This window comes from Aythya fuligula, chromosome 18 (genome assembly GCF_009819795.1).
Source record: "Aythya fuligula isolate bAytFul2 chromosome 18, bAytFul2.pri, whole genome shotgun sequence".
Lineage (NCBI taxonomy): Eukaryota > Metazoa > Chordata > Aves > Anseriformes > Anatidae > Aythya > Aythya fuligula.
This window is the reverse complement of record NC_045576.1, coordinates 5,226,543-5,239,713: the sequence shown is the minus strand read 5'-3', so window position 1 is coordinate 5,239,713 and position 13,171 is coordinate 5,226,543. Positions and strand designations below refer to the sequence as shown.

Genomic DNA, 13,171 nt, shown 5'->3' with positions numbered 1-13,171 from the left:
CTGGGCGATAGCTCCAGGCTTCCCCGTGCTCCCTCCCTGCTGAGCTGAGGCTCCTTGTTGGGAGAAACGATCCCAAGAGCCTGCAAAACCTCATTCTTCCCCTGGCAGGCTCCGGGCGGGCTGTTTGCAGCCTGGGGAATTGGGTGGCAGCATGAACAAGGCGAGCTTGTTCATGAAAGGGACGGTGCTGACTGTGCCTTGTCCTGCTGCTTTCCAGGTCAGAGCGGCCTGGGGAAATCCACGTTAATCAACACCCTCTTCAAGTCCAAAATCAGCCGGAAATCTGTGCAGCCAACTGCTGAGGAGCGGATCCCCAAGACCATTGAAATCAAATCCATCACTCACGGTGAGACCCCGCAGAGCCCGGCTGGCACTTTGGCTTTCGGTCCTGCTCTGCCTCGTGGCCCGGCAGGCCTGGGGGGGCTGGGGGCCCCCCAAACCTCTGCTCCCATCTGCATGAGGGGGCTGTGGCCATCCAGAGGTGCTCGTGGGGCTGGGAAGACGCCTCTCTTCTTTTTACCCTCCAGCACTGACCTAATGATGATGGAAGGGAACAAGGGGCGTTGGTGGTGGGGGGCTGAGTTTCAGGGCAGAGGTGGTGCTGAGCTCCTTGGAGGGCTGATTTGTGCCTGGGAAAAGCTGTAAAGGTACTTTTTTTCCCTGGGGGGGGCTGGGCCGGACCTCCAGGTGTTTTCGGGAGCTGCCTCACACAGCTGCTTCCTTCTCATTGCAGAGATCGAAGAGAAGGGGGTTCGCATGAAGCTGACCGTCATCGACACCCCGGGCTTTGGGGACCACATCAACAACGAGAACTGGTGAGCTGCCTGGGCAGCCGTGCCTGTAGGAGGGGGGGGGAAAGCGTCTGATCCCTGGGACACCCTGCCCCAGAGCTGGTCCTGGGGGCTGAGCTGTGTCCCTGTGCTGTCCCTGTGCTGTCCCTGCAGAGCAGCAGGGCTGGTGCGGGTGGCAGCGCGGTGCCGCGTTCCCTGGCCCTGCTGTGGACCCACAAACATCGTGCTGTCCGTGCCGTGAGATGCCCTTTGTTCGGGGCCGGGAGCAGCTGTGTGCCAGCAGGGCTCGTCCCTGGGCCTCGCTCATGTGGCCCCGAGGCTGGGCCCTGCCACATGGCCCCGGGACAGTGGCTCTCTGTGCTGGGTGGCTGCAGGATGTGCCGAACGCGAGCCCCCGTGTGTGTGCACACATCTCCGGGGCAGGGAGGAACGGGGGGTTTTTGGACCCCAGCTGCATTCAGCTCCCCTCTCCTGTCCCATATTCGCTCCCCATGTATTTGGCATTTCCAGGATGCCCTGGAAGCCACCGTGTCCTGCTCTGGGCACTGGGGGCTGTCCAAAAACACCCCCGAGGACCTGCTCTGCTGCAGCGCTGCCCCAAAGCACAAACCAGGAGGCCCCACAGTGGGGTGCAGGGATGGGATTGGGAGGACGGGGACATGTCCGTGCCTGCTAGGGCTTTCTGGGCCCTTTTTGTGTTGGAAAGGACCGGACAACTTCAGGAGCTCCTACCCATACCAAGCTGGGGTGGATGCTCCTGCTCCTGGGCTACGAGGCATCCCCTGCTCAGAGGCCGGGGGGGGAGGCTGAGGGTGGTCCCGGTCCCTCCCCCGAACCCAACCTCGTGTCTGTGGCTCTCTGCAGCTGGCAGCCCATCATGAAGTTCATCAACGACCAGTACGAGAAGTACCTGCAGGAGGAGATCAACATCAACCGCAAGAAGCGGATCCCCGACACGCGGGTGCACTGCTGTATATACTTCATCCCCGCCACCGGCCACTCGTACGTACCCACCGCCCGCCCTCAGCCCCTTGGCCTTTCCCTTTCTGCCTCCAGTCTCGCAGCTCAGCTGCTCGGGGACGTCCTTCGGGTCCCTCGGGATCTCTGAGGGGACTCGGAGGAGCTCGGGGCCATTCACGAGCATCTGGCTGCAGGCAGTCGGGGCAGGTGAGGTAGGGCTCCTGTGCGAGGCTGCTGCAGCCCCTCAGGCAGCCCGCATGAAGCTGTTTTTCCTAAGGCTGTAGCATCTGCACTCCTTACGACACCACAGAGCTGCTTTAGCCAAGAAAAATGTGGTGTTTCCTCTTCTCCCCAAGGGCCCTCACTGCCTCTCAGGGCTTCAGTTGATCGCTTTGCCCTGGCCACCTTGCCTGCCCAGCCGATGGGCATCAGTCAGTCAGCAAGCTCTCAGATTTGCTGGGGCTGCCTCTGCAAACAGGAGAATTTTATTTATTTTTTTTCCCCAGCTCCCCTGCCTGTGTAAGGGGCGAAGTGCTGCCGTACGGAGGGAGCAAACACCCTAACCCTTTTAGGGCATTTTGTAGGTTGTTTGATTAGTCTGCGAGTGGGATGCCGTTTATTCTGCGCAGCGCCTTCCTGGCTCTGGCATTTCTCAAGTGACAGCATCAAAGGGCTAAACCTGGTGCTTTTCGTTACCCCACCCCCTCTTTTTTTTTTTTTTTAAAGACACAGCCTCTAGTGGAAATCTTGGGAACTTTAGTGTTTTGAAAGCTGCAACGTAAAGCACCGCGACACGAACTGAGACTGAAGTTTCCTTTTGATTTGTGTCAATTCCTTCCACTTCTGGCTTTGTCTGCCTGGGGAATTTTTTTTTTTCTGTTTTCAAAAGTTAGATTCGGACTGCCAGAGCTGTATTAATGCCAGCCCTTTCCTCTTCCCCATGTAGAGATTTATTTCAATAGAAAAGATTTTGTTTTGCTTCTGTCAGTGGGTAGACCAAAAATGCATTCTTCGCTGGAATAGAATGACTGCATGGGCCAGTTATGTTCTGCTTGTGTAACAGGCACGGCTTGCGTGTGCGGATGAGGCTGGAAAGCCTCTGAGGAGGGAGCAGGAGCCTCACCACCGGGCCGGTCAGGACTTTTCCTTTACACCCCCCTCTGCTTGGGGCAGCTGAGCAGGAGCGGGGGCCGTGCTGACACGTGAGAGAACCCGGTAAAGCAAAAACCCTTTAAGAGGGGACGATGTTTTGGGCCAGTCTGGCTCGCCGGTCCTGCTCATCTCGGGACCGATCTGCAAACCATCTGCAGACCAGGTCCTGCAGGTCGGGGTGTTGCAGCAGGAGCCACGCTCTGGCTTTTTCTCCTGGCTTCAGGCGTTTAACCCTTACCAGCGTGTGTGCTGCGGGCATGGAGCGCTGTGCTGCAGCAGGCAGAGGTGGCAGATTTGGGTGTGCTGTGGTGAAGGAGCACAGGCACTGCTTCCCTCAGCTCCCCCGGGATGTGCAGCCCCCCACGGGGCGCAGTTTGCGGGTCGGGGAGCAGCGGTGCAGAGCCCGTCCCCTGCCGGAGCCTCTCCAGCGGCGCGTTCTGGTTTCTCTCACCCGCCGGCTAGCAGTAATTGCGGGGAAGTTCAGCTGCTTTTTTTCTTTCTCTGCACTCAACATGTGTTTCCAATATCCGAGCTAGCCTGGCGGTTGGAGGACGTTGTTGCTGAGCCGTGCACAGACCCTGCTCCCCCTGCTGCAGCCTCGGCCGGGCGGGTCCTGGTGGCCCGCCTGGGGCCAGCGCTTGCTGTGGCCACTGCTCGGGGACCTTCCCTGCCCAGGGGTCCCCACCCGCAGCTGGCTCACGCATCCCCTCCTGGAAGGGGATGGGAATAGATTGAGAGTGAAGCTGATGGTTGCAGAAAGGGGGGCAAACCCCACAGGGTGCGAGAAATCCATGGGAAGTGGTGCTTCTCTGAAAGCTCGAGGCAGTGGCTCCCCTTCTGCCCCTTGTGAACCTCCCCTTACGGTGCTCATCGCCCCGACGTGCTCCCCCCGCACTGCCCATGAGCCGTGGGGCCCGTCCTGCAGCAGGGACAGGGCTCTGAGCTCGTTTTTGCAGCTCCACACGGGTGCTGCAGCGTTCAGTGCAGGCTGGTGCCTCCCCGCCGTGCTGCTCAAGGGTTAATCCAGGGAGAGATTTCCTCTCTGCTGCCGCTGTCTCTCCCCTCGCAGGGAGGTCAGGGTAGGATTTGCAACCCATCTAGCTTGCACACACCCTGTCCTTCTTGTAACACTCCCGTAAAACCATGTTTGCAAAGGCTAAGTAACCTGCTGGCAGGGGCTTTTGGCTGTAGCTGCACAAGCCGAGCTCTTTGCCACCCAATAAATTTCTCAGCTCTGACCCCTGTGAAGCACCGCCAGGCTGCGAAATGTGACTCTGAAATACTGCCCTGGGCTCGGCAGCCCCCTTTGCTGCGTGTGCCGGAGGTGCTGGCTGACGTACGGACACCTCACGGCCGCTTTCCACCTCTTGCAGACTCGGTTGGGTGCCCCGAGGGTGCTGGCGGGGCTGGGTGGCCGCTGGGTGCTCGCTGGTGTCGGCTGGAAGCACGGCTCAGCGTCTTGCTGAGCTCCTTGGCACAACCCGAAGGAAATAACTGCAGTTTGTGGGGAATTTTTATTCCTCTAATGGCAGTTCAAGGGGACCTGTGCTGTGCACGTGGCTGCGGGCTGTGCAGGCACGGTGTGTGCCCAGCCACCGGGACGCGTGCCCGGGTGCGCTGCTCTCCCCAGCCCCATAGCGAGAGGGGACCCGGGAGCAACCAGCACCCGCTGGGGTGGGCTGGAGCCCCTCCTGCAGCCCCTGCTCCAGCTCGCCTGCTCCCTTTTTGTTCCTCCAGCCCCTCCCAGCACAGTCCAAAGCGTGCGTGTGTCTAGTTGCAAGCTTGCACAGTTAAGGAGCACCTGGAGAAGGGGAAGAAAACACGTGCTGCTTCTTCCTGAGCATCTGTTTCATGATGTGCTTGTGAAAAGAGCAGATCTCACGGACCTGAAAAGAAATAACTCACTTTCTCATGCTGTTTTGCTCGTTGGTACATTTAGTGATTTCATTGCTGATGCTCTTTGAGCTCTGGTGTCGATGCTTTGAACCTGGTTTGGGCTCCCAGGGGATGACGGCGGTGCTGGGGGCATCCTGGTGGCAGGACGGTGGTGGCGGAGCACCAGAACTGTCCCTGCTCTCCCGGGTGGTGCCAAGCAGCAGGAATTTCAGAGGAATTACATGTAGGGAGCTGCCCCCTGGTGCTGCTGGCTCACGGGGCTCCTGTGCTCATCCCCTCCTGTCCCACCCAGTCCTCGTGTGTCCTGGGAGCAGCTTCGTGGTGCTGCTTCGCCACCCTCACGTCCTCAGCAGGTGGCGGGGGGCTTGGTGGCGGGGCGGGTGGGCTCGGTGCCGCCCGGCCTGAAACTCAGCTACGTGGGCATCCCGAAAGGAGAGCTGGAGGAGGAGGCAGCAGCACAGTCTCGGTGGGGAAGAGGCTTTTAAAGGGGAAAAACTGTTTGAAAAATGGTAAAGAGAAAGGAGGGGAAAGAAATCTGCTGGGAAAGGAACATGAGTGCATGGCTTCCTTGGAGGTCTGGGAAATACATTCTGCAGAGCTCCAAACAATGCTTGCCAGCAGCACTCTGCTTAGATGTGTCCGTGGGGGTTTCCTTGTACTTTTTTCAGTCTTTTTTATTTTTTAATTTTTTTAAATAGCCAAACTCCTTTTCTTTCCTGGGGCCCAGGGTGAGCTGTGGCTCCTGAGCTCATGGTAGGAACTTGGTTGTCCTCACGCTGCCTGCCCAGCACCTGGGGCCGTGCGTGCAAACAGCACGGGGGGCTCGGGGCAGGTCCTGGGGGGCTTGGGGCAGGTCCTTGTGGTGCGGGGTGTGCCCAGCCCCAAGGAGGAGATGGGGTTTGGCCGGGGACGGGCTCTGATGTCTGCACTGGAATAGCCTCGAGCTGTGGTTTTAGGATCAGCAGGAGCGCCGTGCCGGGTCTCTCCAGGCCGGGTGTCCCTGTGGGGCCAGGCAGGGGTGGCCTTGTGGGGTGGAGATGCCACCTGGGGACTGCCGAGGAGCAGCATCAGCCCCTTCCCTTTGGGCTCCCAAGGCTCTCACTGGGTTCGTGGGAGCTGTGTGGGGTCTGTGGGAGCCTTTGAGCCCTTTGTAGGGCCTGAGGGGACCACCCCGGTGGGGTTTGGCTTGAGCATGCTGGCAGCAGGTGCTCTCTTGGCCCTCTCCTCCCTGCTTCTAAGCACGTTTTTGGCTTCCCTGGGCACTGGGCTCTGCTCTGTGCTCCCCCACACCGGGAGCACCTGAGCACCCTAAGTCACAGCCCCGTTTATTTGGGTTTCTCCCCAGGTGCTGAGCAGCGTTTGCTCAGCTCGCACGTGGCCACCGTGTCCCCGTCACCTCCAGAGCCACCGATGGGGACCTGCAGCGGGCAGAGGCATCCCCAGGCAGGCTTTTATCTGGCCAGCTTGGGATCCCCCGGTGATAAAAATACCTCCAGGGAGCAGAGAGGACGGAGGGGCAGAGGGAAGGGTCAGGGCCAGGCGCAGCGTGGCACCGGGGGTCGCGGCCGCGCTGTCAGCAGGAGCGCACAGCAGCGAGGGATTTCCCCAGGGGCTGATGGCTCGGCTGTGCAATCGCTGCAGCTTTGCTCTGCCGAGACTTTGGTTGTAGAAGTTTCCCAATGTTTTTGCCCTCTGGAACAAGCAGCATCTCTTCTGTGCCGCGTGAGAATGGGCAGAGCCTTTTTTTCATCCGAGCCAGTGGGTGAGGGATGAAATCTTGGCTCGCGTGTGACAGAGCAAGGGTGAATCAGAGCAGGGACCTGTGGCCACGTCCCCATCGTGCCGGCCTGGCCCTGGCCCTTGCCAGCATGTCCTCGTGGGCACAGCTGGAGGTTTTGCACCGTGGTCTCTCCCCAGCTTGATGTGTGCCGCGGGCAGGCTGCGGCGCCGTGCTCGCATCCCGGCTTTGCCGAGGACACACTTGGCTTTGGGCACCTTGCTGCCACATGCCGCCGAGCTTCTGAGAAAATGTCTCTCCTTTTCCTCTCGGAAAGCAAAGAGGCTGAGCCCTTTTTTTTTCTCCTGCCGTGTTTTGCAGCCTCCGACCGCTGGACATCGAGTTCATGAAGCGCCTGAGCAAGGTGGTCAACATCGTCCCGGTGATCGCCAAAGCCGACACGTTAACGCTGGAGGAGAGGGATTACTTCAAGCAGAGGGTAAGGAAGGGGCCGGGGGTGCTTGGGGGGGCTCCGCAGCTCCCCCTGCCCCTCTCCCCAGGCAGCTTTGGGAAGCCGAGCGCCTGGCTGGGAGCCCGGCGCATTCCTCGGGCTGCAGCCCTGAGCGATCCCATGTGGCAGGAGGGAAGGCCCTCGCTCCAAACGCTTCCTTGTGTTTCTCTTGGATCGCTGTCAGCGCGGAGTACGTTTGGAGCTCGTGGTCTCGGGGCCTGTTCCTCCTGCCTCCTTTGTTGTTGTTGTTGTTGTTTTGGGGCTGGGTTGGGTTATTTCGGGAGGCGGGCGGCGCTGCACGCACAGCCTGGAGAACCCTCCCTGTGCCACACGGTAACCAGGCAAAAACTGGGGGGTTTGCTGAGCTCAGCCGGGCAAGATTTATGGGGAAGCGAGCCACGAAATTCCCTTGATCGCGTTGGTGGGGAGCCGAGGAGCGGCGGCTGAGCCCACCGAAGGTGTGTGTGGTGTGTGCTCGCTTCCCTCCCTGCGGGCCCCGTGCTGCTGGGAGCTGGGGGCTGCTCACACAGCGCTGAAAGCCGCGGCGTGGCTGCGGCCGTGCCGGCCCCGGCACTCACTGCACAAAGCAGCGAGCCCCTGGCCACCGCGTGGCTCGTTGCTCTGAGCCAGAATGGCATTTTTGAGCAGGAACTGGCCAGGTTTTGCCAAAACTGGTCACTCAGCCAGCATTCCCCAAACACCCCGCTGCAATGCAGATGGTTCGGGCACCGGGTGCTGTAGGGCAGGGAGGAGATGGGCAGGAATTGGGTTCTGCAGCCTGGTACCGACACGCAGACCCAGAACGGGACAGGGTCAGCCTGAGCAGCCTCCGCTTCTCAGTGCTTGCCGGGGTGCAGCACATCTCCCCTCCGGGCAGGGAGTGGAGCGAAGGGAAAGGGGCAGCGTGGCCTCGCCAAAAGGACAGCTTTAGGGACGGGGATTTAGGATGGGGAGTGCAGGAGGTGAGGAGCTGCCTGGGGCTGCGGGCACCGCGTCAGGTTGGTGCCTGCAAGGCACTGAGTTGGTCAAATGGGGTCCAATGCCCCGTGGAGCTGGCTCTGCTGGGTTGTTCCCATAAAATAGTGGTCATCCCCAGCAGGTATGTGTGTGGGGACTGGTTTGGGGTTTTTCTGGTCTGATTCCTTTGCCAGCCTGCAGTGCAGGCTGATGTGGGGGGAGTAGGTGGCCATAGCAAGCGACAGGAGCAGGCGCACAGGTGTGGGTTTGGGTTTGCAGCTTTGCTCAAGGCTGAACCTCTGTGCTCCTGGTGCTGACCTGAGCTAAGCCTCACCCTAACCCCAACCCTAACCCTAACCCTAACCTCCCAGGACTCGGATTTTGGTGCCCCTTTGCCCTGCACAGAGGCAGTGTCCTGGAGACCGCTCCAGGCAGTTGTGTCCCTGGCTGCTCAGAGCAGGCAGTGCTGTGAAACCTTTCCAGGCAGGGCAGCAAGTGCCAAAAAACAACGTGAGGGCCAGCACCGCGTGCCTGGCAGTTGTGTTCCCATCGCTGGGTGCACCCTGTGTCTTTGTACTGTTAAATGCCAACACAAAGCCCAGCTCATCCAGCTGCAGCTCCCTCTCAGCCTGGCTTGGCACCAGGTTCCTGCAGACCTTACAGGGCAGGCTCTTGGAGGTGTGTGGCACTTAAACATAGGTCCCTGTCCCCCAGGTGGGCAATATTTGGGGGAGAGAGGGAAGGTGACGGTGCCTGGGCACTGCTGTGCCCTGCAGGCTTGCTCCTGAATCCTCCTGCAGGGGCTGGGGCAGCGCCGTGGTGGGGGCGAGCTCCTCTGCCCGAATCTTCACGTGTCCCCTGCTCCTCCCCTCCCAGATCACAGCCGATCTTCTCGCCAACGGGATCGACGTGTACCCGCAGAAGGAGTTTGATGAAGACTCTGAAGATCGGCTAGTGAACGAGAAATTCAGGGTTAGTGCCTGGCGTCGCCGTTAAATGTGCTCGGGTGGGGGGTCTGCGGCTCCGAGCACCTGGGATGCCGCGGGGTCCTCACCAGGGTCTGTGGTTTCTCTCTGAAGGTGCTGAGCCCCGCAGCAGCCTGCCTGGGGTCATGGCAGAGCTCAGAGCAGGGACAGAGAGTACAAAAAAGGCAGCTGGGGAAGGCTGCCTCCCTGTTGCTGCTCCTTCCCCCAGCTCTGTGTCTTAACGTGCCCTCAGGAAGCAGCAGGCAGGGAGGTCTGGGGGCTTCGTGCCCCCCCCCCAGGTGCAGGGAATGCCCCCTGCAGCACGGGGAGCCCCCTTCCTGGCGGCTGCAGGGGATCTGCCCGCAGCCTGCTCCTTCTGTGGAGGTGAATTCCCTGCTGCAGGAAATAGCGAACGAGTCTCTAACTTGGAAAATTGGATCGGGCAAAATCAAGGAAGAAAAATAAAAATTAGGGACTCCAAAGTACCAAGACAGCACCTGGGGTCAGGGGGTGACCGAGCCCCGGGTTGCTGCCTTCCTCTGGCTGGGTGCTGCCCAGGTCCCCGGCATCAGGGGCAGGCTGGCCTGTCCCGTGAAGGTCTCCTCTGAAAACAGCCTGGCCCAGGGCTTTGCTCACCAGCTCGGTTTCCTGACTGATTTCTCGGGAGGAAAACGTGACCTTGTTTTTCTCTTTCCTCAGGAAATGATCCCGTTTGCAGTGGTGGGCAGCGACCAGGAGTACCAGGTTAATGGAAGAAGAATCCTTGGAAGGAAGACCAAGTGGGGCACCATTGAAGGTAGCTTGCCCTTGTTTCCCCACCTCCCGAGCCCGACTCCCTGCCCTGGCAGAAGGTGATGAGCTCCAAAAGCAGCAGTGGAAATCGAGATGGACCCAGAGCTTCCCTGCTCCTCCGGGAGAGCCACCTCCCCCGTCTCTGGGACTGGAAATAACTCAGCCACTTCTGTGCTGAGGTCCTTCAGCTCAGGGGGCAGCTGAGGGTGTGAGGGGACGCTTCTCAGTGTCTTGTCTCCCCCTCTGGCCAGGCTCCTGCTTCCCACACTGTGACCTGCCTGCCGGCTGGGTTTGAGGGCAGACAAGCTCAGTGCTGAGGTCTCTTTCTCGAGCCCAGCTTAGAGCCTTCCCCACCATCCAGAGGTCTCCATGCATTTAGTGGTGCCCTGGTGGGATCTCTTCATTCTGTCTTCATCCCATCGATGTCTTCCTTCTTTTTTAACATTTTTTTTCTCCTCCTTCCACCATTTTAAGTCAGAGTTTAAAGGTTAGGCAAAGGCTTATGGCTGCAGCCCATCAGCACATTACCTGGTCCCTGGCTGTGGGCAGCCGGCTGACTGGTGCCACCCCCCTGCCTTCCTCCCCCCCATTTGACAGCTTTCTCTTGTTTATGATTCTCTTTTATAGGAATCCCGCGTTGAAGGATTGCTTAACAAAGCTGCCAGGAAAATCAGTGTATTTTAAATCTCTGCTGCCCTCTTGTGCTGTGTCCTGGGAAGTTCTGAGTTCATGGGGCTCAGGGAGGGCTGAGACACGAATCGCCTTCCGTGTCGGTCTCCCCGTGCCAAAGGCAGGTGCCACACAAGGAGCCAGCGTGCCCGTGGGCAGCCTTTGCAGAACAATGTTACTTATTCTCTTATGAACAGATTGCAGAAATCATTTTGGGTGGAAAAAAAATCAAAAAGGGGAGTTGAGATTCTAAATTCAAACACCTGGCACAGTGCCGGCTGTCATTACTTGCGGCAGAGCAGCACCCCTTGCTTTCCCCCCAGCCTCTTGCTCCTTGCTCTAAGCCCCGTTAGCACGGGGTCGTGCTGAGCTGGGCGGGCGGGTGGGGAAATCTCTGGCCTCACGGCAGCAAGGAGGACTCCTGAGCATCCTGCACGGGTGGCCCTGGGGCTGGGTCCCTGTCTCAGCTCCCTGCGCCCCAGTGAAGCCGGTCGTGCTCTCCCTCTCTGCCCTGGCTGCACGCTGATGGGTTTTTCTCTCTCTTTTGTCCCCCTCGCAGTGGAGAACACGACACACTGTGAGTTCGCCTACCTGCGGGACCTCCTCATCAGGTCAGTAGGGCCGTGCTGCTCCCCGCAGCCTGCGCTCAGCGGGTGGCATCCAGGGAAAGGGGAGAGCCCCCCCCGGGACACAGCCGCTGCTTCACTCCCCTCCATCCCACCTGCCTGGAGCACCCAAGGGGTATTTTTGCCCTGCTGACCCCACACCAGCCCCAGGTCCTCCCCGGTGCACCATTCCCCAGTCCCAAAGCGCCACCCTCTTGCATCGTGCTGTTGTGAGGTCTGGGTGTCCCTGCTGGGGGAGCGGGGTGCTGAGCCCTTCAGCTGGCTGGAGGGGACGTTGGTCTCAATTTGGCTGCCCCGCACGTGGAGCTGCTGCTGGCAGAGCTGTGCAGGGCTTCAAAGCCTCACCCCAGGGATTTGTAGGACCGGGATCTTCCCAGGAGGGTGTCGTGCAGCGAGGGCTCCCCACGTACCACAGCACGGGCTGTCAGTACGTGCAAAGGCTTCGGGTCTCAGTTTCCCATCGTTGCCTTTGCTTCCACCCCACACCCTGAGGATGTGTCAGGAACCAGAGAAGGGGCTGGGGACGTTTGGGCTGGGGACATTTGGGCTGGGAGGGAGCTGGAAAGCAGAGGGTGAGGGGTGCGAGGTGGCGGCTGGGGCTGGCGCTGGGTGAGCCCCCGGCCCCCTGCAACCACCCCCTGTCTGTGTTGGTGCAGGACACACATGCAGAACATAAAGGACATCACCAGCAACATCCACTTCGAAGCCTACAGGGTGAAGAGGCTGAACGAGGGCCAGAGCTCGCTCTCCAACGGCGTGACCGACAAGGAGCTGGTGGCTAACGAAATGTAACCGTCTCACTCTGTAGCCAGGACCTCGCTCGCTCACGCTCGCTATTTCTCCCCTCTCCCCCCCCCCCTTTATTTTTATATAAATCCTCTGCCACTGTCCCTCCTTGCCCCCAGCCCCCCGCCCATGTTAACTGACCAAATAACCAGCTGTCGTGCAGTGGGGTGACCGCTCGTCCCCCCGCCTCGTGGCACGGCTTTCCGTCTCGGCCCCGTTCAGGCAGGAGGGGGTGGCCGGGCTGGGGACCGTCCCCCCGTTGGGGTCGGGCTCTCGCCGTCCTCCAGCCTAATGGGGCAGCCTCCTCCCGCTGCCCCAGAGCTGCGGGGTTTAGGGGTAGGGCAGCGGGCGGGGGTCTCCTGCCCCCTCCGTGGCTGTTTCCAGGGGGCATTTGCCAAAGGCTGAGGACCTCTGCCCTGTGGCTTTGCCGTTTTTTCTTCTCCGTCCATTGAAGGCAAGGGTTTCTCCGTGTGAATGTAGCCTCCAGAAGCAAGGTACGGTGGTATGAAGAGAGCAAGACGGTGACATCCTTGTCTCCTGCCTCCTCCTCCTCCTCCTCCTCCTCCTCCTCCTCGCGAGCCCTCTGCAGTCCTCCAGAAGCAGCCAGCCCCAACCCCGACCCCCCCCTGCCTACACGCAATAACCTGGGAGCCTTTAGGGGTTTCCCGCAGCCCGGCAGAGCTGCCCGCTCTGGGAGAAGTGCCTTTTGGGACTGGTACCTTGCAACGGTGGAACCGGGGGGCGGGGGGCTCGCGCTGGCCGTCTTCGCAGCCTGGAAAATGCTTCCCCGAGCTGCGGCGCTTTGCAGAGACTCCTTTTCCCCTCTCGCTTGGACCACAAGTGTGGCTGAGCTCCTGGGAAGCCTTGTATATTTATTTGTAATTCGGTGCCATCGAAGGCTCCAAGTTTCTTTGTCCGAAGGGGGCTGAGAGCGGAACATCTCTGCAAAGCGGCGGTGGGGAGTTTGTCCTGTCTGACCCTTGTCATTATCAGGCTTTTCCATAAGACAGAGGAGGCCGTTAGGTATTTTTTTTATTTTATTTTTTATTTTTTTGCATCCCCTGTGTGATGTGTATGTGCGTAACACGCTCCTCCATCTGCCTAGCCCTCGTGCAAGGAGACCGTGCCCGTATCGGACTGAGCCCCGCATGCCCGCGTGCACGGCCCCGGCCCTGGGGAGGGCTCCTGGGACCCCCCCAGCCCTGGGGCACTCTCCCTTCAGCTCTGCCCCCCCGTGTGCCTCGTGTTTCCATGGGTCTGCAGTAAAAAAGACCCTGCAAGGGTGTTCAACAACACCGCGTGGCATGCAAGCAGGTGCTCTTGGCGCAGAGCTCTGCAACCTTTCTGCC

At 60.0% G+C, this 13,171-nt stretch overlaps 1 protein-coding gene across 6 annotated transcripts in view; it reads left to right on the top strand.

The window, feature by feature from the left end:
* SEPTIN9 (septin 9) overlaps window positions 1–13,171 on the top strand; it is an 83,224-nt gene that overhangs the window by 69,204 nt on the left and 849 nt on the right. For all 6 annotated transcript variants that reach the window (XM_032199635.1, XM_032199634.1, XM_032199636.1 and 3 more), the window contains 8 exons: window positions 218–346; window positions 734–815; window positions 1,656–1,793; window positions 6,898–7,015; window positions 8,861–8,956; window positions 9,649–9,745; window positions 10,970–11,021; window positions 11,693–11,824. In XM_032199635.1, coding sequence (XP_032055526.1) covers window positions 218–346; window positions 734–815; window positions 1,656–1,793; window positions 6,898–7,015; window positions 8,861–8,956; window positions 9,649–9,745; window positions 10,970–11,021; window positions 11,693–11,824 — 844 coding nt within the window. The remainder of the gene's footprint in view (window positions 1–217; window positions 347–733; window positions 816–1,655; window positions 1,794–6,897; window positions 7,016–8,860; window positions 8,957–9,648; window positions 9,746–10,969; window positions 11,022–11,692; window positions 11,825–13,171) is intronic.